Consider the following 26,757-nt stretch of genomic DNA (forward strand, 5'->3'; position numbering starts at 1 on the left):
TTTGCTCACACATACTACCTCACCCCCATCCCCCCGCCCATTCCACCTCATGCATCACATCATCATCCATGTACTGTACAACCATTCTCCATTCACCCGTCTTCTGTCCTCTCCCGTCCTTCCTCAACAGACATTCCCCTCTTCCCCAAAGCCCCCTTCACCCCATCAAATTGGGTAAATATGATAAGTGGAGTCCCCCAAGGCTCCATATTGGCTCTGATAATATTTGGTGTTTTATATAAATGACATGGATGAAGGAATCGAATGTTATATAAACTTCTTTGCAGATGATGCAAAACTATTGAAGAGAGTAAATAGAGAAGAAGATTGCAAATCTTTTCAAGAAGACCTGGACAAAATCTGGAATGGAGTATAAAAAACGAAGTGAACTTCAACATTAAGAAATGTTGTATAATGGAATTTGGAAAAAGTAAAAATATAATATCCGGTCAATACAAAATTGGTACAAAGGAAGTTACAAAAGTAAACTCAGAAAGAGACCTAGGAGTAATTATTTAAAACGACATGACACCAGACAAACATGTAAACAAAATAGTTGGAGAAACTTACAATGTAATAATATCAATGAAAGTGGCCTTTGACTACATGGACGAGGAAATGATAAAGAAAATACTAGTTACACTGATAAGACCAAGATTAGAATATGCAGCATTACTATGCCTAGTACAATTTTTTTTTAAAGAAACTAGAAAGAATTCAAAGAGCATTGATAAAGATGGCACCAACACTTAGCAAGTTGACATACAAAGATTGGACAAACTAAACTTATCAACTCTGGAACAAAGAAATAAAAGAGACGATTTGATAACCATCTACAGAATTATGAAAGGGATGGAAATCTTTGATTGGGAAGACCTACTTAGATGGGACAGAAGAAATACAAGAGGACACAAGAGGAAACTTAAGAAGGGCAGTTACAGAAGAGACTTGAAAAAGAACAGCTTTCCACACAGAGTAATAGATACATGGAACAAATTGAAAGAGAAAACTGTGAGTACTAAAACTATACATGATATTAAGAAAGAACTGGATGCGGAAAGATACAACTGCGGGTCACTATGACCAAAGCTCTTCTGCAAAATACAACGATGTAAATACACACACAATTTTCCAAAGAGGAAACAAAGATGGAAGACAAATGGAACATATTTAAAGAAAAGTACAAGGAAGGAATTGATAAATATGTATGAAGGAGGAAGCAAAAAGATATTTATATAAAGAGTTGGTATAACAAAAGGTGCAGTGAGGCTAAAGACAAAAGAGACAAAGCCTGGAAAAGATGGAAAAAAAACATCCAAATGGCAAACATAGATAAAACTCAGGAACAAATATGTAAATATATGCAGGAAAGAAAAAAGAAACTATGAAAAGGATATTATAGACAAATGCGAGGATCAACCTAAACTCTTTTTACAGATATGTAAATGATCAATTAAAAGACAAACACGAAATTGTAAAAGTGCGTGAAGGAGATAAAGAACATGTAGATGACATAGAAATGGCTGAAGTTATGATCAGACATTTCAGGACTGTTTTTACAATTGAGAGCTCACAAATTTGGGAAGATGGACAACGAGAAAGTTCCCCTAAAATGAAAGAAATTAAGTTAACACAGAAAGAAGTAAGAGACCAAATAAAAACCTAGATGTTAGGAAATCACATGGACCTGATGGAATTGGAAATTGGATACTGAAAGAGTGTAGAGATGAACTAACGGACTAATTATACAAGATGATAGATTTCCCACTCAAAGAAGGAAAGGTACTGCAAGATTGGAAAGATGCAAACATCGTACCAATATAAAAAGGAGGAAACAAAGAAGATCCTACAAAATTCAGACCAGTATCCCTTACAAGCACAATAGCAAAAATATGCAAAAAGGTTATCAGGAGTAAATGGATCAAACACTTGGAAGAGAATAAAATATTAAACCCTAAACAATTTGGCTTTAGAAGTGGAAGATCATGTACCACAAATGTAATATGTTTTTACTCAAGATTAATAGAGATAATATGAGAGAGAGATGGCTGGGCAGATTGCACCTTCTTGGACTTGCAGAATGCTTTTGACAAAGTACCACATAAAACGCTAATAAGAAAATTGAAATAATAGGAGGAATACAAGGTAAGCTACTGGAATGGGGTATTGACTGCATGTTGTTATGGCAAAGTAGCATGCAGTTGATACTTTAGGGTCTATATGGGATGCCCCTATGGACCAGAGCCACACATCATTTTGTCTGTGATAGAGGAGGACTCTGCTCACAAAGAAATGATGTAACTTGTATTATACTACTACTGTCCCTCTGTTATGCTGTCCTGTACCATTTCTCTGAATTTCATTTCCTTGTTTCGCTTACCCTGTGGTGGGGGGAAAAGAATACTACCACCAAGTATTCCCACTTGGATCATAAGAGGCGAGAAAAATGGGACAGGGATTGGGACCAGGCATCCTTCTCCCTGTAGCCCCAAAGTAAAGGCATAAGAGGGTCTAGGAATTTTCCAACCAGCACCCTAAGGTTTGGGTCTTTAAATGTGCATGGATGTAATACAGATGAGAGTGAAAGGGAAGGGATAGGTAGTATGTTTGTGAGATGAAAGATGGATGTATTGGCTTTGAGTGAAACTAAGTTGAGAGGGAAGGCCAAGTGTAAGTTTGGGAGTGTAGCTGGGAGGTTCTCAGGAGTGAAGAGAGGGCAAGGGAGAGAAGAAGTGGCTATATTAGTAAGTGAAGAGATAGGTAAATGTGTGGTGGAGTGGAAGGAGGTTTCTTCAAGGATAATGTTGATGAAGGTGAAACTGGGAAAGGAGATGTGGGTTTTTGTAAGTGCATACGAACATGGTAGTGCGAAGAGTGTAGAAGAAGGGGAGGCTTTTTGGATAGATTTAAATGAGGGCATAGAGGGATTAGGGAGGGACACCAATGTATTATTGGGAGACCTTAATGCTAGGGTAGGAAATGAACCAATTGATGGAGTGGTTGGGAAATGTGAAGTTCCAGGAAAGAATTGTAGTGGAGAGTTGATGGTGGAGATGTGTCTAGAGAGTTGATGATAGCAAATACAGTGTTTCAGAAGAAAGTCAAGCATAAGTACATGTTGGAGAGGGTGGTGGATGGAAGGGTGGTAGATAGAGCATTAATGGACTGTGTAGTGGTAGAAAGGAGAATAATAGGAAGAGTTAAGGCTGTACATGTGCTAAGGGGAGAGAGTGGGGGAATATCAGATCATTTTTTGGTGGAAGGTAAGTTGAGAGTGGAGGATAGATGGAGAAAGAGGAATAGGACAAAAGGTAGGGAGGTGCTTAGAGTGAACTCTTTACATGAAAAGGAAAAGGAGAAGGAGTACAAGAAGAAGCTGAGAGAGGAGTGGGAGGGAGTGAAGGATAGAGTAGAGCTAGGAGTGGAGGAGAAATGGGGATGGTTCAAGGAGGGAGTCACAAAGTGTGTAACGATGGTGTGTGGAACAAGAAGGATGGGAGGAAATAGAAGGAAGGGTAGTGAATGGTGGGATGAGGAAACAAAGAAGGTTGTAGAAGAGAAGAAGCGAGCTTTCACAGATTGGTTACAAAACAGAACGAGGGAAACATGTGAGAGGCACAAAGAAAAGAGAAGAGAAGTAAAGCATAAGAAAAAAGGAAGCAAAGAGGAGAGCAGATGTGAAATGGGGTAAGAGTATGACAGATTTTTTAAAGTAATAAAAAGATGTTTTGGAAAGAAATTAAGAGAGGAAGAGAAGGCGAATCAAGTAGAGGAGAAAAGGTAAAAGGTGCAGATGGAGAGATGATAATGGAAGAGAAGGCAATAAGAGGAAGGTGGGCAGAGTATTTTAGGGAGTTGCTAAATGTGAAGGAGGATAGGGAGGGAAAGATAGTTGCAGTGGGAAGTGCTAAGAAAATGAGAGTGATGAGTGAGGAAAATGGAGGAGAAATAAAGAAGGATGAAGTGAAGGCAGTTGTTAAGATGATGAGAGCAGGTAAGGCACCTGGTCTGGATGGATACCATGCAGAATGTCTAAAAAAAGGAGGTGCAGTGATGGAGGACTGGCTGGTGAGGTTATTTAATGTTTGCTGGAGAGAGGGTAGAATGCCGGAGGACTGGAGGAGTGCCTGTATAGTTCCACTTTACAAGGGAAAAGGGAACAAGTGTAAGTGTAGTAGTTTCAGAGGGATTAGCTTGTTGAGTGTAGTTGGGGAGGCTTATGGGAGGATCTTGATTGAGAGGATTAGGAGAGGAAGAGAGGGAGTAACTGGTGAGGAACAGTGTGTATTTAGGACAGGTAGAGGTTGCGTAGTAGGACAGATATGTGAGAAAGGTATAGGAAAAGGTAAGGATGTTTTTTGGGCTTTTATGTATTTGGAAATGGCTTATGACAGGGTAGACAAGAAGACACTGTGGGAGGCTTTGCAGATATATGGGATAGGAGGAAAGCTTCTAGGAGCTGTCAAGAGTTTTTACGAGAGTAGTAGAGTGTGTGTCAGGATTAGAAATGGAGAGAGTGAGTGGTTTGAGGTAAAGGTGGGACTTCTTCAGGGATGCGTTATGTTGCCCTGGCAGTTCAACTTATACATGGATGGGGTGGTGGGAAAGGTAAATGCAAGGGTGATGGGTTATGGATTGGAGATATTTAAGGAAAATGGAGGAAAGTGGGAGGTGAGCCAGCTGTTGTTTGCGGACGACACTGCGCTTGTGGCAGGATCAGATGAGGGATTGAGGAAGTTGGTGACAGAGTTTGGGAAAGTGTGTGAAAGAAGGGAGTTGAAGATAAATGTGGTGATGAGATGTACAAGGGGTGAAAGTGGCAGCAGACTGGAAGTGAGCATTAAGGGAGAGCGACTAGAGGAAGTGGATAGTTTTAGATACTTGGGTGTGAATGTGGCAGGAAAGGGTGGAGTGAAGGTGGAGGTAGAATGTAGATTGAGAGAAGTGAGTAAATGCCTTGATAGATTAAAAAGTTTAATGAGGAATAGACATTTGGAAATGGAGGCTAAGAGGAGACTGTATGAAGGAGTGATTGTGCCAACAGCACTGTATGGGGCAGAAACATGGAACATAAGAGAGGAAGAGAGAAGGAGTTTGAATGTGTTTGAGATGAGGTATCTAAGAAGTATGATGGGTGTTACTAGGCTAGATAGAGTGAGAAATGAGGAGGTGAGGACGAGAACAGGGATGGGAAGGGAGTTGGGAGATAGGGTGGGTGAAAGTGTATTGGGATGGTTTGGACACATGGAAAGAATGAGTGAAGAAATACTAGTAAAAGAGGTATGGAAGGCAGATGTGGAGGGAGTGAACATGAGGGAGCGACCTAGGATGAGATGGATGGATGGGGTGAAAGGGGCTTTGGGGAAGAGGGGAATGTCTGTTGAGGAAGGATGGGAGAGGACAGAAGACAGGGGTGAATGGAAAGTGGTTGTATATTGATGATGATGTGATGCATGAGGTGGAATGGGTAGGGGACTGGGGTGAAGTAATATGTGTGAGAAAAATTTGACGCAGCCTGAAGGGATTTCTCCCCGTCTTCTCCTTTAATGCATGAGGGGAAGGAGAGGAGGGGGTCGTCGATTTAATGGAGCGGCCTTCCTGTGGATGTGCTGTGTCTTGCAATACTGCCAGTGGACAAGGTGCAGGGACGACCCATCATCCAGGAGGCACTAAGAGAAGAGGGAGGGTGGAGGGGAGTGGAGTGTATTTAGTGATGGAATGGGTGGGAATGGTTTTTATGCCTTCTTCTTTTTGGCTACCTTCCTTGCAAGGGGGAAAAAGCCTTTGTATATGTACCGGTATGTATATATGTACTAAGAGACAAAAACTCGAACTGGGAAGATGTGATTAGTGGCATCCCGCAGGGCTCTGTATTGGCTCCTTTAATGTTTGCCATATATATAAATGATATGGATGAGGAAGTGAAGTGTTACATGAACTTCTTTGCTGATGATACCAAATTACTTAAGAGAGTAAGCACAGAAGAAGACTGTAGATCACTACAAGAAGACCTAGACAGAATATGAAGTGAACTTTAAAATTAAGAAATGTAGTATAATGGAATTTGGAAAAAACAAAACTAGAATATCGGGTCATTGTAAAATTGGTACCAAAGAAGTCAAAAAAGTCTACTCAGAAAGGGACCTGGGAGTGATTATCTCATGTGACTTGACACCTGGAAACATGTCAATAAACTAGTTGGAGAGACTTTTACTTATTAAGGGTTAAGATCAATGAAAGTGGCCTTGGACTACATGGATGAAGAAATGGTAAAGAAAATAGTGGTTGCACTGATAAGACCTAAATTGGAGTATGCTGCAACACTATGGGCACCTAGTACAAAAAAAAAAAGAACATAGGGTAATTAGAAACAATTCAAAGAGCAGCAACAAAAATGGCACCTACACTCAAATTTGACATACAAACATAGATTGGATAAATTACATCTATCAACACTGGAACAGAGAAGAGAAAGAGGTGAGTTACTGACCATTTACAGAATTCTGAAAGGGATGGAAGTTCTTGATAGAGACAACTTATTAAAATGGGACAGAAGAGAAACAAGAGGACATGAGAAAAAGCTAAAGAAGGACAGTTACAGAAGAGATTTGAAAAAGAATAGCTTCCCACACAGAATGATTGATGTCTGAAACAAAGTAAATGGGGAAATAGTGAGTGCCAAAACTATACAAGATTTTAAGAACAAACTGGATGTGGAGAGATACAAAAACGGGTCACTATGAGCATAGCTCTCTTCCTGTAAAATACAACTAGGTAAAACTAGGTAAAATACACACACACATGACATAGATGAAGGAGTGGAGTGTTATATGAATTTCTTTGCAGATGACGCAAAAAATACTAAAGAAAGTAAGAACAGAGGAGGATTGTCAATCATTACAGTTAGACCTGGACAAAATCTGGAAATGGACTCAAAAATGGGAAGTGAACTTCAATATCAAGAAGTGTAGTATAATGGAGTTTGGAAAAAGTAGAAATAGAGTATCAAGAAATTATAAGATTGGTGAAGAAGTCAAAAAAGGTAACTCAGAAAGAGACCTTGGAGTAATAATCAGCAAAGACATGACACTGGAGAAATATATCAATAAAATAGTGGGAGAAACCTTCAACCCAATAAGGTCAATGAAAGTAGCATTTGACTACTTGGATGAGGAAATGATTAAAAAAGATATTAGTTACACTAATAAGACCAAAACTGGAGTATGCAGCAATACTATGGACACCCAGTACTAAAAAGAATAGAAAGAAATTAGAATACAAAAAGCAATGACAAAGTTGGCACCAACACTCTAAATTAACATACAAAGATTGTCCAAATTTGAATTACTAACTCTGGAACAAAGAAGAGAAAGAGGAGATATGCTGACTATATAATCATGAAAAGAATGGAAATCCTAGATAAGAATGATTTACTAAAATGGAACAATAGAAAAAGAAGATGACATGAAAAGAAACTCAAAAAGGATAACTATAGAATAGATCTGAAAAAAAACAGCTTCCCACATAGAGTACTGGACACCTGGAATAATTTAGATAAAGAAACAGTGTGTGCAAACACCATTCAAGATTTTAAGAAAAAACTTGATGCTGAAAGATACAAAGAAGGGTCACCACAAGCATAGCTCCCTTCCCGTATGATACAACTAGGTAAATAGATACACACACACACAAGGAAACAAGGAAGAACCAACTAACTATAGACCGGTCTCACTAACAAGCACTATAGCCAAAATTTGTAAGAAAATGATCAAGAATAGATGGGTAAAACACCTGGAAGAAAATAATATAATAAACCCAAGACAATTTGGGTTCAGACAGGGAAGATCATGTACCAGAAACATTATATGTTTTTATTCAAGACTAATAGATATAGTGCAAGAAAGGGATGGATAGACTGATTGTGCTTTCTTGGACTTACAAAAAGCTTTCGACAAGGTACCACATAATTTTTTTTTTTTTTTTTTTAAATTGGACCATATAGGAGGGATACAAGGCAACCTGCTAAAATGGATGGAGGACTTCCTGAATGGTAGAAAGATGAGATTAGTATTCAGAGAAAAATATTCAGGTTGGAAGGAGGTGATTAGTGGAGCTCTGCAAGGATCTGTATTGGCTCCAATAATGTTCACTATTTATGTGAATGAAATGGATGATGTTGTGGAATGTTACATAAGCTTCTTTACAGATGACACTAAATTGTTAAGGAAAGTAAAAACTGCAATGGATTGTGAATCACTACAGGAAGACCTGAATAAGGTTTGAAAGTGGAGTCAGAAATGGGAAGTGGACTTCAATATTAAGAAGTGTAGCATAATGGAGTTTGGAATAAGTAAAAATAGAATATCAGGACAATATAAAATTGGAACTAAGGAGGTAAAGAAAGTGGGATCTGAAAAAGATCTGGGAGTAATTATCTCAAACAGCTTGTCCTCTGATAAACAAATAAAAAAATTATTGGAGAATCCTATAACTTGCTAAGATCAATAAAAGTGGCATATACATATTTGGACAAAGAAGTGGTTAAAAAATATTAGTCACACTGATAAGGCCTAGACTAGAATATGTGGTAACATTGTGGTCACCCACTACGAAAAAGCATACATACATATTTACACCAAAGGCTTTTTCCACCTTATATAGGGGGTAGCCAAAAAGAAAAAGGCATAGAAATCACTCCCACCCATTTCATTTCCCATATATTCCACTCCCTTCCACCCTCCTCCCTCCCTCCTATCTTGGCACCTCCTGGATGACAGGTCATCCCTGCATCCTGTCCACGGCCCTGGGTCAGAAGCAGTGTCGCAAGACACAGCACATCCACAGCAAGGCCGCTTCATAAATTCGGCGACCCCCCCTCTCCGTCCTCTCATGCAGGAAAGGAGAAGACGGGGAGAAATCCCTTCGGGCTACGTCAATTTTTTTTCTCATACATACTTCCTCACCCCCACCAACCACCCACTCCCCCTCATGCATCACAGCCTCATCTATACACAACCCTTCTCCATTCACCCCTATCTTCTGTCCTCTCCCGTCCTTCCTCTACAGACATTGCTCTCCTTTGTAAAGCCCCTTTCACCCCATCTATCCATCTCATCCTAGGACGCCCCCTCATATTCACTCCTTCCACCTCCGCCTTCCACACTTCTTTTACTAATCTTTCTTCACTCATTCTTTCCATGTGTCCAAACAATCCTAATACACTTTCATCAACCCTATCTTCCAGTTCCCTTTCCACCCCTGTTCTCCTCCTCACCTCCTCATTTCTCACTCTATCTAGCCTAGTAACCCCTATCATACTTCTCAGACATTTCATCTCAAACACATTCATACTCCTTCTCTCTTCCTCTCTCATGTTCCATGTTTCTGCCCCATACATTGCTGTTGGCACACTCACTCCTTCATATAACCTCCTCTTAGCATCCATTCCCAGATGTCTGTTTCTCATTACACTTTTTAATCCACCATGGCATTTACTTGCTTCTCTCAATCTACATTCTACCTCCACCTCCCACTCCTCCCTTTCCTGTGACATTCGCACCCAAGTATCTGAAACTATCCACTTCCTCTAGTTTCTCACCCTTAATGCTCAATTCCAGCCTACTGTCACTCCCCTTGTAATCTCATCACCTTACTTTTACCCACATTTCTCTTCAGCTTCCTTCTTTCACACACCTCAAACTCTGTCACTAACTTCCTCAATCCCTCCTCTGATCCTGCTACAAGTGCAGTGTTGTCAGCAAACAACAGCTGGCTCACCTCCCACTTTTCTCCATTTTCTTTAATCATCTCCAACCCCTGACCCACTACCCTTGCATTCACCTCTCGCACCACCCCATCCATGTAAAGATTGAACAGCCAGGGCGACATAACACATCCCTGATGAAGTCCCACCTTTGCCTCAAACCATTCACTCTCTCCATTTGTAATCCTAACACAAGCTCTACTACTCTCATAAAAACTCTTGACGGCTCTAAACAGCTTTCCTCCTATCCCATATATCAGTAGTACCTCCCACAGTGCCTTCCTGTCTACCCTGTCTTAAGCCTTTTCCAGATCCATTAAAGCCCAAAAAACATCCTTACCTTTTCCTATAGCTTTCTCACATATCTCTCTTGGCACAAAAATCTGATCTACATATCCCCTACCTGTCCTAAAACCACACTGTTCCTCACCAATTACTCCCTCTGTTCCTCTCCTAATCCTCTCAATCAAGACCCTCCCATAAGCCTTCCCAACAACACTCAACAATTTGATCCCTCTGTAACTACTACACTCACACTTGCCCCCCCTTTCCTTTTTAAAGCGGAACTATACAGGCACTCCTCCAGTCCTCCAGCACTCTACCCTCTCGTAAACAAACATTAGATAACCTCACCAGCCAGTCCACCATCACTGTACCTCCTTTCTTCAGACACTCTGCATGGCATCCATCCAACCCAGGTACCTTACCTGCTCTCATCATCTTAACAGCTGCTTTCACTTCATCCTTCCCTATTTCTCCTCTATTTTCCTCACTCGTCACTCATTTTCTTAGCACTTCCCACTGCAACTGCCCTAAAATACTCTGCCCACCTTCCTCTCACTGCCTTCTCTTCCATTATCATCTCTCCATTTGCACCTTTTACCATTTCTTCTCTACTTGATTCGCCTCCTTTTCTCTTTTAACTTCCTTCCAAAACATCTTTTTATTACTTTCAAAATGTTGTCATACTCTTTCCCCATTTCACATCTGCTCTCCCCTTTGCTTCCTTTATCTTATGCATAACTTTTCCTTTCTCTTTACTTTGTACCTCTCATATGTTTCCCTCGTCCTATTTTGTAGCCAATCTATGAATGCCTGCTTCTTCTCTTCTACACCCTTCTTTGCTTCCTCATCCCACCACTCACTACCCTTCTTTCTATTTCCTCCCACCCTCCTTGTTCCACACACCATCTTTGCACACCTTATGACTCCCTCCTTGAACCATCCCCATTCCTCCTCCACTCCTAGTTCTACTCTATCCTTTGCTCTCTCCCACTCCTCTCTTAACTTCTTCTTATACTCATTCTCCTTTTTTTCCTCATTTTAGGAATTCACTCTAAGTACCTCCCTACCTTCTGCCCTTTTCATTTTTCTCTATCTATTCTCCACTCTCAATTTACCTTCCACCAGGAAATGATCTAATATTCCCCCACTCTCTCCCCTTAGAACATGCACATCCTTAACTCTTCCTACCATACTCCTGGACACCACTATATAGTCCATTAACGCTCTATTTGCCACCCTTCCATCCACCACCCTCTCCCATGTGTATTTATGCTTGACTTTCTTCTTAAACACTGTATTTGCTATCATCAACTCTCAATACACATCACCATCAGTTCTCCACTACGATTTTTGCCTCGAACTGCATACTTCCCAATCTCTCTGTCAATTGGTTCCTTTCCTACCCTAGCATTTAGGTCTCCCAATACAACTACATTGACATTTCTCCCTAATCACTTTATGCACTCATTTATAGCTACACAAAATGCCTCTCCTCTACGTTCTTCTCACTACCAGGCCCATATGCCCTTACAAAAACCCATATCTCCCTTCCCAGCTTCACCTTCATCCACATCAACCTTGATGAAACCTCCTCCCACTCCACTACCCGCTTACTTATCTCTTCACTTACTGGTATAGCCACCCCTTCTCTCCCTCGTCCCCTCTTCACTCCTGAGTACCTTCCAGCTACACTCCCAAACTCACAGTTCCCCTTTCATTTTAGTTTCACTCAAAGCCAGCACATCCACCTTTCTTCTCACAAACATATTGCCTATCTCTTCCCTTTTACTATCATCTGTACCACATCCACACACATTAACCTCTTCAGTACGGGCCTTAAATCTCGTGGGCAGCAGCCGCTGCCAGCCGTACGACGTGTCATAATAATACTCGCATCATAAAATATAGTCACTGCTTATATCAATCGTTCTCTCTTTCACCCGTGAATTTTGATAACCATAGAAAATGTAATTAAAGGCAGTTTAGAGAGTATGCCATTATGCAGGGGCAACTACATTAAATATAATCAAGACGCCAATATGGCAGCCTCGCGTATCCACTTGCTCCTCATGATGCCTACGTATGCGGCACCGTATGGAAGGGGTTAAAAGACCCAAACCTTAGGGCACTGGTTGGAAAACTCCCAGACCCTCTTATGCCTTTTCTTTCTCTTTTAGGAATGTCCCCTTTTAGGGCTACAGGTAGTAGGACTCCTAATCCCATCCCCCATCCCTTTTTTGTCGCCTTTTACAACTCAAGTATTCTTTTCCCCCACCACAGGGTAGGTAGGTAGCTGAAAAAAGGAAATGAATATTCAGAGAAATGGTACAGGACAGTAACAAGGGGTTAGGGGACAGCATAACGGAGGGACAGTCGTATATAAAAGTGTCATCATTTCTCTATGTACAGAGTTTTCCTTTATCACAGACAAAATGATGTGTGGCTCTGGTCCGTAGGGGTGCCCCATACAGACCCTAAAGTATCAACTGCATGATACTTTGCCACAATAACATGCAGCCAATACCCCAGACGGGTAGTACCAAAAAGAATATAAAGAAAACCAAAAGAACCCAGAGAGCAGCCACAAAAATAGCTCCTGCACTTTCAAACTTGTCATATGAGGAGAGACTGGCTAAATTGGAGTTATCGACTCTGGAGCAAAGAAGAGAGGGAGGTGTACTGACCATCTATAGAATCATGAAGGACACAGAAATACTTGATGGAGAGAACTCGTTAAATTGGTACAGGAGAAACACAAGAGGACATGGGAAGAAACTCAAAAAACATAGTTATGGAAGAGATCTGAAAAAGAACAGTTTTCCAAATAGAGTGGTGGACACTTGGAACAAACTGGACAAAAAAATAGTGTGTGGAAAAACCATTCATGAATTTAAGAGCAAACTAGACACTGCAAGATACAGAGGCAGGAGACCACGACCATAGCTCCCCTTCCTGTAAAATACAACTAGGTAAATACACACACCTTTCAAGAGTGTGTGCACTGTTGATATAAATTGATTATGCCTGGATTAGTGTAGCAATAATATCTAAGTTTAATAAAGGAAAGAAAAAGGAAAGCAACATTTTCAATTGGTTCCCCTCTCCCCTGATGGTTGTGTCCATAAGGTGTCAACCTCTGGAAGATGGGGAATAACATGATATTGGGAAGTATTTTCTTTCAGTATCTATAAAGGAGATGTTGGATGTGGTACCTGATTGAGTTTTTCAACTTCATTGGAAAGGAGAGAAATATACTAACATCAGCATTAGAAAGGAAGACATAGTCATATAGGTAGACTTAAAGCTACAAAACCCCCTACTACTTCACATGAAAAATTCCAAGTGTTAAACAAATGTAGATTTGAAATATGTGAGCACTTAACGGAAGTATTTGGTAAGTTGGTCGACACTGGATTTATTTCTATATTTTCTGGGGGAGGGGGGCAGGCAAACATTATTCTCATATTTAAAAATGGTGATAAATCATCTTTCCACAACTACAGACCAATCAATTCTATATTGGTTACTTTGATTTACAGAGAAATTGAGGCAAGGAGTAAAATAGTTGTTCTAGTCTAATTTTGATGTATTGCTTTCAAATGTGAAACCATTTTTTACTCATTACCTCTAGTTTTTTAAATATGCATGTGTATGTGTTTGTAAATGAGTCATGCATTCAAGGCTACTAGATTAATCCTTAAAAAAAAAAAAAAAAAAAAAAAAAAAATACCCCAGCATCCTCATTGCCCACTTGGTCCATCTGAAGGAGCCATACGATAATATGGAGTGCCTTTGGAAGCTGTCAAGAACAGCCAGTACTAGTGGGGTCTGCAGGGATCTCAAGGTCATTGGGCTCCTTAAGGGTATGCAAGTGGGTTTCACAAAGTACTGTTGCTTTTTCTGTATTTGGAATGTTAGGCTGTGTCTAAGAACTACAAACTGAAGGACTGAGGGTCTATGAGCACTTTCGTGGCTAGTGAACAGTGTCCAAGAGAATCCTCTGGTCTAATCAAGAATTTCGTGAAGGTCATGGACAGAAATGGTGCTACCTTCCAACACTTGTGCACTCTATTCCAAGGTCTGAGTTTTGCTAACAAGCTCTAGGAGGGCATCTTCTTCGTTACACCTCAGATCCAAGAGTTTCTGAAGAATAAGGACTCTAAGGAGCTTCTTACCAGTGGCAGATCCAGGATCAAAATTTGGGGGGCTGGGGTTGGGGCTAACCTGTAATATAGATGATTCTTTTAAACAGATGCACGAGTATAATAATTTTGAATATATATTGAAGTACGTGTTCACACTTGATTGAATTTCTTTCAATATACTGGGCAAAAGTAATACTTAATCTTACATTTTTAAAGATTTATCTTCAATAATGTGTTGTATATCCTTCCAATTATTCTCACTGAAGGTTTTTATTAAATCCTTGAGAGAAAAATATCTGACAAGGTTTCTTGACCTCTGCAATGAGGTAATGAAAGAACAAATTTGGAGGGGGTTTTTAGCCCTGCCCCCCTGGATCTGCTACTGTTTCTTACCTTAAAGGAACTGAGAGCATGGGAAGCATTTGAGTTAATCTGCGGTGGCCTCCTTGGTAATACACGGGTACTAGATTACCAAGAGTGTATCTAGAAGTTGTTACAGCTTTTTGAGAATATGTGGTGCTGAATGTCACTAGAAATTCTCTTCTCCACTCCCACATTAACTTCTTCCCTCCGAACCTTGGAGCAGTGAGTAATGAGCATGGGGAAAGGTTCCACCAAAATATTACTGGGATGGGATGTTACTGTATTCTTATTTTCCTTGACTATTACAAGTAGACTTGATTAAAAAAAAATCTTTGCAGCTTTCAGAGGGAAGGAAGAGCATTCTGGAAAAGACCATGGCGACCCACACAGGAGAGCAACCTTTTCAGTGCGATGCAGCTTTTAAAAGAAAGGCTGGTCTTGAACGTCACGTGATGACCCACACAGAAGAGAAGCCTTACAAATGTGACCTTTGTGGTGCAGCTTACCTACAAAAGGGTAATCTTGACTATCACTTGATGACCCACACAGGAGAGAGGCCTCACAAATGTGATCTTTGCAATGCAGCTTTCAGAACAAAGGGTATTCTAAAAGATCACATGGTGACCCACACAGGAAAGAAGCCTTTCCCGTGTGACCTTTGCGATGCAGCTTTCCCACGCAAATGTAAACTTAAATATCACATGAGGACCCACACAGGAGAGAGGCCTTTCAAATGTGACGTTTGCAATGCAGCTTTCACAGTGAAAGGTAACCTTCACCATCACATGAGGACCCACACAGGAGAGAAGCCTTACAATTGTGATCTTTGCCACACAGGTTTCAGAGGGAAAAGTAGTCTTAAAAGTCACATGGCGACCCACACAGATGAGAAACCTTTCCAGTGTGACCTGTGTGATGCAGCATTTACGCAAAAGACTGGTCTTAAATATCACATGATGACCCACTCAGGAGAGAAGCCTTTCAAGTGTGACCTTTGTGATGCAGCTTTCAGAGGAAAGAATCATCTCAAAAGTCACATGGCGACCCACACAGATGAGAAGCCTTTTCAGTGTGACCGTTGCATTGCAGCTTTCAGACAGAAGCATCATCTCAAAAAGCACATAACAATCCATACATGAAACCTTCCAATGTGACCTTTGTGATGCAGCTTTCATAAGGAAGTGTGACAAATGACACAAGAAGACCCACACAGGAGAGAAGCCTTTCAAGTGTTGTGACATTTGCGGCTCAGCTTTCATAAGGAAACGTCGTATCAAATGTCACATTAGGACTATTAGGCTGGTTGAAGCAAACTCTGATGGAGAGGATTTGTTTATTTAGGAATGAATGTTGGGCGCCAATAATAATAGCTTGCTTTAAGTGTGAGAAAAAATGGGGGAGGGATGGTGAGGGAGGTGATGCCTGTGAGATTCAAGTTGTGCCCCAACTTGGTCTGCTTGCAGGTGAGGGGGGAAGAGGTGAGAAAGAAAGGGGTAGCAATCTAGGCTGAAAGCAAGGAGCAGCAATCAGGACTCATGTATGATGCTCCAAGGGTGTGTTAAACTGTATAAGATGAATTTTTACATGATATTTGCTTCATATTGATTAGCTGTTACATTTTACTTGTACAGAAGATGTATATAGTTATTCAAAAACATGATACATACCTGCAGTAGGAATTATACAACTGAATATTTGAAAGATTATTACCTCTTTTTAATCAGACCTGTTAAAAAAAAACTTCTTCATATTTTCATGTTTCTGTACTTTTTCCCATGCTTTTTGACCTCATAAACCAAAAAAATTACATCCACTTCTATCTAGGATGTGTGGAAGCATTGCCACATGGAGGCTGATTTTTTTTTTTTTTTTTTTTTTTGCTGTTTTACCAAAAGGACCCATTCTGGGGCATTTCTAAGCATATCTTGTGATGTAATTTTTTATACAAGACAAGCCCACCGGCTGCGCCGGCCCGGCTACGCCGGGGGCCTTGGCCTGCGGCGCTGCGCCGTAGGCGCGGGCGCTGCGCGCCCTGGGCTACGCCCCTTTTTTGGAAAATAAAATATCAAAATCATATTGCTTTTTATTTCTTGTCAACATCTAGCTGTTCTCGCAAGTCATCTATATAGGCGATTTGTGCTGGTGTTAAATTTCCGTTCAAAATACCCTTTTTATATTTTTTTTATTCTTTTTTTCCTTTAAGTAATAACTTTTTTTTACTTGCTTTTCTTGTTTCAAAACTTTGCGAATTGTTAAATCTTTTGCATTGGCCTCTCTCCGTTCCTTTCTAGCCTCCTTCTTCATTCGTTCTTCTTCCTCTTCGTGTTCTTCTTCTTCGAGTTCTTCTTTGAGTTCTTCTTCGAGTTCTTCTTCTTCGAGTTCTTCGAGTTCTTCTTCAAGTTCTTCTTCTTCGAGTTCTTCTTCGAGTTGTTGTTGTTCTTCGAATTCTTCTTCGAGTTCTTCTTTGAGAACTTCTTCGAGTCCTTCGAGTTGTTGTTGTTGTTCTTCTTCTTCGAGTTCTTCTTCGAATTCTTCTTCGAGTTCTTCTTCTTCGAGTTCTTCGAGTTCTTCGAGTTATTCTTCGAGTTCTTCGAGTTCTTCTTCGAGTTCTTCTTCGAGTTCTTCTTCGAGTTCTTCGAGTTCTTCTTCAAGTTCTTCGAGTTCTTCTCTTTCGAGTTCTTTTTCGAGTTCTTCGAGTTCTTCTTTTTCGAGTTTTTCGAGTTCTACTTCTTCTTTGAGTTCTTCGAATTCTTCTTCCTCTTCTTCTAGTTCTTCTTCGAGTTCTTCTTTTTCTTTGAGTTCTTCTTCGAGTTCTTCTTCGAGTTCTTCTTCTTCGAGTTCTTCTTCTTCGAGTTCTTCTTCTTCGAGTTCTTCGAGTTCTTCGAGTTCTTCTTCTTCGAGTTCTTCGAGTTCTTCGAGTTCTTCTTCAAGTTATTCGAGTTCTTCTCTTTCGAGTTCTTCGAGTTCTTCTTTTTCGAGTTCTTCGAGTTCTTCTTTTTCGAGTTCTTCGAGTTCTACTTCTTCTTTGAGTTCTTCGAATTCTTCTTCTTCCTCTTCTTCTAGTTCTTCTTCTTCGAGTTCTTCTTTTTCTTCTTTGAGTTCTTCTTCGAGTTCTTCTTCGAGTTCTTCGAGTTCTTCTTCCTCTTCTTCGAGTTCTTCTTCGAGTTCTTCTTCTTCTTCGAGTTCTTTTTCGAGTTGTTCTTCGAGTTCTCCTTCTTCGAGTTCTTCTTCGAGTTCTTCGAGTTCTTCTCTTTCGAGTTCTTCTTTTTCGAGTTCTTCGAGTTCTTCTTCGAGTTTTTCGATTTCTTCTTCGAGTTCTACTTCTTCGAGTTCTTCTTCCTCTTCTTCGAGTTCTTCTTCTTCTTCGAGTTCTTCCTCTTCTTCGATTTCTTCGAGTTCTTCTTCTTCGAGTTCTTCTTTTTCACCGTAGTTGGCGGTGTAACCGATTTACCACCAAACGCGAAGGGTCAGTTTATTTTTTAATTATATAGATAGAGCAATACATTAGGTACCAAATGAAAGAACAGAATCAACATATAGGAACCATTAGAATTGATGAATTTTCCCCGTGAATTTTAAAAGATATGAAATTGTTGAAAATCCTGGCTTTTTTGCTAACCTGGGAACATATTTTCTTTTATGGATGTATGAATTTTAAGTAAATTTAGACCAAAACTCATACATAATTTCAGCTTTTTATTTTGTATTGTTTACAGAAACCTGTTAAATATGTTGGGCAATACTGAACAATACAAAAGCAAGGCCAGCACTGAAACTCAATCCAAATCCAGAAAACTATCCACAAAATACTTCACAATGGCATTAAGCAAAGAGCTACAAGTACATACAGTTGATGTCTCAGAACCCCCACAAACAAGCATCAAATTGGCCATCCACCAGATCTCACTGAAACCTTCCTGGTTGGATGCCCTTCAGCATCCATCAGTGGTTCCCAGCTTCCCGCCAACAGACAAGCATTCCAGTACTTCCTTTATTTCCAATTTTTACCAGAAAAGACAGGGAAACCCTTGGTTCAAGACTTTTCCTATGAAGTGGTTGAAGCTATGATCCCATTCTGGCAGATGGCTAGGATCAAGACAGTGACCAGACAGAATAGAATTGTATGAAACTCTTCATGAAACTCCATGACAAACACAGAGCACTGATGAAGAGCAAGTATCCCTGGAGGAAAGAGGAGTACATTTGTCTTGGAATTGGACAGCCTGCCCAACATAGGAGCTCCAGATGCTGTCCAGGATATAGAGAGCAACAGACTGTTATCCAGATGGAAGAAAGATGAGGACATCAGGTTCTACCAGGACCAGGGGACTGAGAGGAAAGGTTGCATGTTAGGTCATGACAAGATTTTTGGGACATGATCCTGGCAACAAGTAGGCCAGGCTGAGAGGCAACTGCAAAGGCAAGAACAAGGTAATCATACCTTCATACTTTTACTATTCATACTTTTGAATATCACAACAAGTTGGAAGTTTTATATGCTTGCCACATTGTATTATTTTGTAGTTTTACATGCCCACCTCCCTGTGGGATTCAACGGAGTCAACCAGGACCCATTCACCGGGCCAGATGGATAGCCAGGAACTTGTATTCCGTGGAGATGCAAATGTTTTGTGACCAGCTTGAGTATGATGAAGAGACTGTTGCTAAGCTGGAACGACTCACCTTCTTCCTGGCGCTGTTCTACACATCAATGAGGATGAGGATGTCAACATCTGCTGTGGATGCTCCTGTGAATGATCTTCAGCTCATCCAGGACATGTTGAGTTACAAGAGATCAGACCCAGAGGTTGCTGAAGCAGTTCTTCCGAAGATGGAAAATCACAAGAGGTACTTGACACAGGAGCCTGTGCCATTCATGCTCTTCAGCAGCAGCAGGCTGAGTGACAAGCAGAAACAGGACATTGCAGCTCAGCTGCATGCCACTCAGAAGCCTGACAGCTTCAGAAGGGGAAAACCTGTGTTTCAGAAGGTGACAGCCAAGACCACACTAGTAGATCTCATTGGTCCTGAATTCCACCTTCTGTTAGACATCCTCAGCATTGGACCTGCCTGGCTCTTGGATCATGTTGAATCATGGCCAGAGAAGGAGGACTACAAGAAAGCCTTGGAATATGTGAGAAACCTCAGAGTAGAGAAATCGCTGGGCGTGGATTTAAAATGATGAGTGATTTTGCAAATGTCATCACCACAGGTCCCAAGCAGAGGGAATATCTCCTCCATGCTGTGGAATACAATAGATGGTGCTTCAAAAGCTTCAAGAAGCAAACAAATGACTGTGCAACAGCAGTTTGATACATATAATCATGATTATTTTGGTAGTTTCAGTTGATGGTTTGACTTGTTGCAAAATTACACTTTCCACTTTGATATATGTCAAATGTATGGAATTTTGTTATTTTTCAGTAACTATTATAAATAACATGCCTGTGGACATGAACTAAGCGCAGTGACATTAATGTGGAACAATATTCACAGCTCTATATAGACAGGGCTCCATTTATGTATCCAAGTCCTTGTATACGGAAGTAGATGTAGAAACCTTCATACATATTTTTAATACCCTAGAACATGGGTAACACAGAGGATTTAATTTCAGCTAGAAGGAACCTGTACATGTTGAAAACGTTAATAGAGTATGTATGGTTCTGTTTGAAATTTTTACACTCTAAGGATATTCCAATGAAAGAGGTAAGTTGAGGATGTAGGCCCATAATCTAATGAACCATGTTTTAGGGATCCAGGGTGGCTTGGGATGACTGGACCTCTATTAGCTTATCGACCTCTTTGTGTACTGTCCCTCTGCCTCCCACACACTCCTTTGTAGTGATAAAAGGGGTCACTTGAGGCAAAGTAGATAACCATTCACCTTCATTGGTGACTCACTTTATAAGAGGTATGATACTTGAATTAGGCTTATAAATTTCATAGATATTTGAGAAGAGAAGCTGGAACAGGTTGGAGTGTGTCAAGGAAGAAGAATCCATGCCTGCACATTGTTGAAGTTTAGTCAGGTGGCATCAGCGCAATGGCTTAGGTATGAAAAGAAGGGTGAAGTTAATATGTAAGAGAAGTCAAGTTAATATGTAAGAGAAAGAGTCAAGTTAGATTTCACTCCTGGAGTAGACTCTGCCACCTCAGTGCCAGGTGGGCAGGCGTGGTTGGTTCAACACCTGGTCAAGAGTAGAAACAAGTTGTTCTGGCCAATATATATGGGCATTGTTGAATATCTTGATTATGCCTGATTTATAGTAGCAATATTTTTTAAGTTTAATAAAGGTAAGAAAATGAAAGCAGAGTTTTCCCTTTGTTTCCCTCTCCGCTGCTCATCATGTCTGAAAGGTGCCAACCTTTGCAAGACAGGATAATGTGATATTGGAAAGTATTTTCCTGCAGTGTTTACAAAACAGGGGTTAGATATGGTACTTGATTAAGGCTCAATTTTCAGTGAGGAAGAAATAGTAGCAAAGTAGATGTAGTGAGATATAACATGATATCAGAAAGTATTCCAAGATCCATGTGGATATGGGTGTTAAGTGCTATGTCAGATATATTTAAGATGCTACACCAGGACTTAGGTGACATGAAACTTTATGACCAATGAAACGCACTCACCCAGTCTTCTGTTCACCTCATCATATTTTGCTCAATGTAGGTTTTCTGAGAAATCTTGTCACAGAGGCTAAGTTAGACTTTTGTTGTGTAGTTAAGGGAAAGAGATTAAAGGGAAGAAGGAAAATTTATTATTGGCATCCTCTCTAGACCTCATAACCTGAGTATAGGATAGACTAAACCCCTGTTGCAAGAAGTAAGGAGGGCATCACAATACAAGAATGTTGTGATCATGAGAGGTTTGCACTACACATTGACAGTGATATTTTAGTTGATCAGGAAGCACAGAAATCTTAAGATGTGATACAGGATAAGGAATAGATTACCTATCCTGTGATGGAGGGGAAAACTTTGGACTTACTGTTGATAAATAAAGATGATATAATAAAGTATTGATGGGTAATACACTAGGTATTAGTGATCATTAAGAGATATGATTTAGCATTAAGTGAGAGGAAATTAATGGTAAGAATAACATCTTAGTGTCTGACTTTGAAAAGCTGATTTCGAGGGAATGAAAAAATAGCTGAGTAAGTATGCAAGAAGTAATAGACCTGACTTAAGTCATGACATGTGGGAAGTAGGAAAACTCCCAAGTGTGGTCACTAACAAAGAGGTCTAGAAGAATTATACAATACCCTAACTGTTAGAATTCAGATCAGCCAACAGGAAAGTCAGATAATTAATACATCTACATGGATGACGGATAGGTTGAAAAATGAGATTGGAATGAAAATTGCACAGAGTGAAACATGACTACAAAATTATGGTGGCGACAAGTGGGATCTAGCCCCAAAGGCTTCTTTCATCTCTACAGCAATAAAGTTATGGAAAAGATAGACCCAATACAACATGATGCAGTTTTCATCAGGAAAATGACATGAAATATCACTTAGTGTGGGAGAAAACTGGGGGCGGCTGGGTGGCGGTTGATGTACCAGTAACTCACTATCAGGGGGCCAGGTACCTGTCGATGGTCGACTGCGGGCCGAGACGGTTCGCTGTCTGGCGAGAACTGAAGGAGGAGACTGGAGAAGAGATTGCAGGAGTGATAAATGAGGTATTTTTGGAACAGGGCCCAGTGGATGAAGTCCTGATGGACAATGGCACAGCATTTTGGTCGGAGGCGCTGCAAGGCATGTTGGACAAGTGGGACACAAGACGCCTCTTCCGGGCAGCTTACCGACCAAACGGAAATTGTATAGCCCATTCAACTCCGATGACAAGATGTCTTGTCATTTGGTCAAATAAAACAAAAAATCATAAAACACCAAAATGTTTGATCAAACACCAGAAAAATATGACGTCAGTCCTCGATCAAACACCAGAAAAATATGACGTCAGTCCTCGCTTCGCTCGCAGCGAAGCGAGGACTACTGGCGTCATATTTTTCTGGTGTTTGATCAAACATTTTGGTGTTTTATGATTTTTTGTTTTATTTGACCAAATGACAAGACATCTTGTCATCGGAGTTGAATGGGATAGTAGAACGACACCATCGTACGATTAAGTCCATGGCCGAGAGGGGACGAATACTACCGACGGAGGCAGTTTTTTTGGTATAACATGTCCCCCAGGTCAGGCTAAGATGACGGCTCGGTTCCACAAAGAGCCGTGTTCGAATACGACCGTGGACATCCCCAGTCGGGGGCCGGGACTACTGAAGAAAACCCCACCTCAGTGCAGGCGCGGGAGAGGCCAAAGGACAAGAAGTGCACGTCACAGTGGACGAGAGGGATAGTGACCGAGGTGAATTCACGAAACAACGTCTCTGTCGAGGGGGTGCCGCGGCATATTTTGGATGTTTGGCGTGTGGTGAGTGAAGAAGACGAGGAGGAGTAATGTTCAACACGAAAGCTCAAAGTAAAGAGGTTATAATCGATGGTGAGCCTCAAAGAAGTCGAACAGTATAATAATTTAGGCCAGATGGTGAAAGTGACACAAGATCATGATAACGAAATAAAAAGACGTATTACAATTGGTTGGAAAATGTTTCGTAAGTATAATAAAAATCCTGAGATGCTCTCTACCTTAATGTTTGAAACGTAAAATTTACAATAAATGCATTCTGCCAGCAATCAAATAATCTATGGGTGTCAGACTTGGAAACTGATGAAGGCGATGGAAACAAAGACAAGGACTGCACAGAGGAGAATGGAGAGATCAAAGATAGGAATAACCCTGAGAGACCGAAATAGAGCAAGTTGTGTGAGAGAGCAGACTAGAGTGAAATGTAATGTGGAGGCGATAAAAGAGAGGAAGTGGAACTGGGTAGGTAAGTTTGTGCGAACGACTGATGAGCGATGGAGCAAGTGTGATACGGAGTGGACGCCGCGAGATGGGAGAGACGAGATTGAGAAATTTGCAGGAGTGACGTGGCAGAAGTCGGCTCCTCAATAAAACTTCCGGTTTCAATTGTCTTTGTTATTATTTGGGTAAGGATAACAACTTAAAGCAATTTCTTTAAGTGATCTTGCAGAGTTGCAAGAATATTTTAAATTCTTGAGTCATTTGCGAGACCGAAGTGTTACGAAAATTGTAAACAAAGAAGTAAGCCAAACAGGCAACGTTAAGTTATTTGTAAAGTTCGACAGTAGGATAAGTGGTTGGATAATACCAGTAAGTTAAAGACATCATCATGATCATAGTTGTAGCTATTAAAGGTTTTAGATACTATAGAAAGAGTGTTGTAATCAGTAATGAGACCAAATATAGTATTGAAAGAAGCCCAGTGCTTCAAACTTGTGTAGGGGGGAATTTTAGACAGGATATACAAAGTAGTGAAGTATCTCAAATAACGATAACCTTCCAAGAATTGGGAAGTACTTTACATTGTATGCTGATGTTTTATAATAATTCTAGATATCGATTGAAGCTCAATTAAACAGAGTACAAACTAACAAAGCTATGCTTAAAAGAAGACCTGGTATGAATATGCATTATTTTGAAAGAAAAAAAAAATAAAGTGGAGAATGAAAAGGATATTGGATTAGTGATTCTACATTATCTAAGCATTGTATATGTGCCCTAAATGAAGCAAATGAGATACTGTGGTAAGTGGCTCAGTATATTTAAAAGTAAATCTAGCTATCAAGAAATTATAGATTACAGTTCCACCTACAGTCACAGTGGTATATGTTTATATATTTTTTGTGTGGGGGGAATGCTGGATGAGAAAAAGTACAGTGGCGACCCACAAAACTCACATTAATTACAAGAAACAAAATATACAAATGCCACTCAAAGATCTTTAGTCTGTTCTTAATTAAAAAAATAAATAAAGGAGAAACAGGGTAGGTTAGGTATGGAAGTTTATTTTCTCTGACTGTGTGTCATTTACAGATGTGCTACTACATTTTTGTTTAGAAAGGGTATATATATATATATATATATATATATATATATATATATATATATATATATATATATATATGTATATATATATAAATATAGAAATATATGTAGATATAGTTCTATATATGTATAGATATATATGAATATATATATATATATATATATATATATATATATATATATATATATGTTAAACACCACAGCATTGTCACAATTGTTAATCTTCTTTCTAATATTTTCAATCCTTCTCACTGTAGTTCTGACTTTGGGAGGATGATCGAAAATGAATTGTCCAAAGTTCTCCATTTTCATAACAGATGACGTTTCGACTTCACAGAGTCATTATCAAAATAATTACATTTATCACAACACAATTACACAGAACACAACAATTACATTTTTCCGAACTGAACAGTGCGACGTCTTTCCATATGCATAGAAAGACTTACAGTGGAGAGTGACTTGATGATCTGACCCGACTTGATCGCCTATGGAGAGGGGGAGGGGGAGAGGGAGGGGGAGGAGTAGGGGGGTTCAGGGCGGTAGGCGATGCGAGAGGGACGGACATACTACCACCATTGGTGGGATTATTTCTTACATGTCTTGATGAGCTATTGAACAAGGGAATGGCAGTAATCATATTGGATTGTATATTAATGCTAGGAGCCCATTCCCTGATATACATAGCCTCTAGCATCCTTAATTCTCTTACATCATTACATTGAGTAACTACTTCAGTGTTGTTAACAATGGTTGCTCTATCGAGGGAAGACTGGTGTTCGTGCTGAAAATGATTTTTTATGGCTCCCTGTTGGAGGTGGAGTGTTAGGCGACGGCTGAGACTACAGGTCGTAAACCCAATGTATGCACATCCATGGAACGCGCAGTTTCCAGTTTTGCAGTCGAATTTATATACCACATTGGTTTTTGACAGTCCCAGACTTGCCAGACAAATCATTTTTCAGCACTAAGGAGCAAGTGCGGGGGTTCTTATAAAAAATTACCATACGTAAGACATGGCTGTCTTCCACCGGTTTGCAGTTCCTAAAGACGATGTCTTTAATACGTGGAAGACAGCCATGTCTTACGTATGGTAATTTTTTATAAGAACCCCCGCACTTGCTCCTTAGTGCTGAAAAATTATTTGTCTGGCAAGTCTGGGACTGTCAAAAACCAATGTGGTATATAAATTCGACTGCAAAACTGGAAACTGTGCGTTGCATGGATGTGCATACATTGGGTTTACGACCTGTAGTCTCAGCCGTCGCCTAACACTCCACCTCCAACAGGGAGCCATAAAAAATCATTTTCAGCATGAACACCAGTCTTCCCTCGATAGAGGGAATGATGTAATGATGTAATGATGTAAGAGAATTAAGGATGCTAGAGGCTATGTATATCAGGGAATGGGCTCCTAGCATTAATATACAATCCAATATGATTACTGCCATCCCCTTGTTCAATAGCTCATCAAGACATGTGAGAAATAATCCCACCAATGGTGGTAGTATGTCCGTCCCTCTCGCATCGCCTACCGCCCCGAACCCCCCTACTCCTCCCCCTCCCTCTCCCCCTCCCCCTCTCCATAGGCGATCAAGTCGGGTCAGATCATCAAGTCACTCTCCACTGTAAGTCTTTCTATGCATATGGAAAGATGTCGCACTGTTCAGTTCGGAAAAATGTAATTGTTCTGTTCTGTGTAGTTGTGTTGTGACAAATCTAATTATTTTGATAATGACTCTGTGAAGTCGAAACGTCGTCTGTTATTAAAATGGAGAACTTTGGACAATTGATTTTCGATCATCCTCCCAAAGTCAGAACTATAGTGAGAAGGATTGAAAATATTAGAAAGAAGATTAACAATTGTGACAATGCTGTGGTGTTTAACTCAGTGTGTATCAAGGAGAACCTGCGTCCTAAGTATACGATTCTACGAATATATATATGTATGTATATATGTGTGTGTGTGTGTGTGTGTGAGAGAGTGTGTGTGTGTGTATGTATGAATATGGAAGCTCGTTGGCAAAGTGGGTTAGGGCAACAAAAATGGAGGGGATGTCGGTTCGAACCCTACCACTGTCGATGTTGAATCAAGGGCATGGTTCAATAAAAAACACACTACAAGGTCCTCTGTAAAGGGCATCATCCCTTCTGGTAGTGGGGGTGAGTTTGTGACATTAAATCAAATCATATATATATATATGTGTGTGTGTGTTA

The 26,757-nt window shown here is 40.2% G+C and overlaps 3 protein-coding genes across 4 annotated transcripts in view; all 3 read left to right on the top strand.

Moving 5' to 3' along the window:
- LOC143030794 (uncharacterized) overlaps positions 1 to 16,736 on the top strand; it is a 28,073-nt gene extending 11,337 nt beyond the window's left edge. For both annotated transcript variants that reach the window (XM_076194011.1, XM_076194012.1), the window contains exon 2: positions 14,895 to 16,736. In XM_076194011.1, coding sequence (XP_076050126.1) covers positions 14,931 to 15,695 — 765 coding nt within the window. In that variant the 5' untranslated portion in view covers positions 14,895 to 14,930 and the 3' untranslated portion in view covers positions 15,696 to 16,736. The remainder of the gene's footprint in view (positions 1 to 14,894) is intronic.
- A 6,755-nt stretch (positions 16,737 to 23,491) lies between these two features.
- The window catches only part of LOC143031836 (uncharacterized), a 37,231-nt gene continuing 33,965 nt past the window's right edge, over positions 23,492 to 26,757 (top strand). Inside the window, exon 1 of the mRNA XM_076196174.1 lies at positions 23,492 to 23,621. The gene's annotated coding sequence lies outside the window, so the exon portion shown is untranslated. The remainder of the gene's footprint in view (positions 23,622 to 26,757) is intronic.
- The window catches only part of LOC143031837 (uncharacterized), a 39,919-nt gene continuing 36,904 nt past the window's right edge, over positions 23,743 to 26,757 (top strand). Inside the window, exon 1 of the mRNA XM_076196176.1 lies at positions 23,743 to 23,805. The gene's annotated coding sequence lies outside the window, so the exon portion shown is untranslated. The remainder of the gene's footprint in view (positions 23,806 to 26,757) is intronic.

The sequence above is a fragment of the Oratosquilla oratoria genome, chromosome 12 (assembly GCF_046742065.1).
Source record: "Oratosquilla oratoria isolate Oo_2021 chromosome 12, ASM4674206v1, whole genome shotgun sequence".
Taxonomy (NCBI): domain Eukaryota; kingdom Metazoa; phylum Arthropoda; class Malacostraca; order Stomatopoda; family Squillidae; genus Oratosquilla; species Oratosquilla oratoria.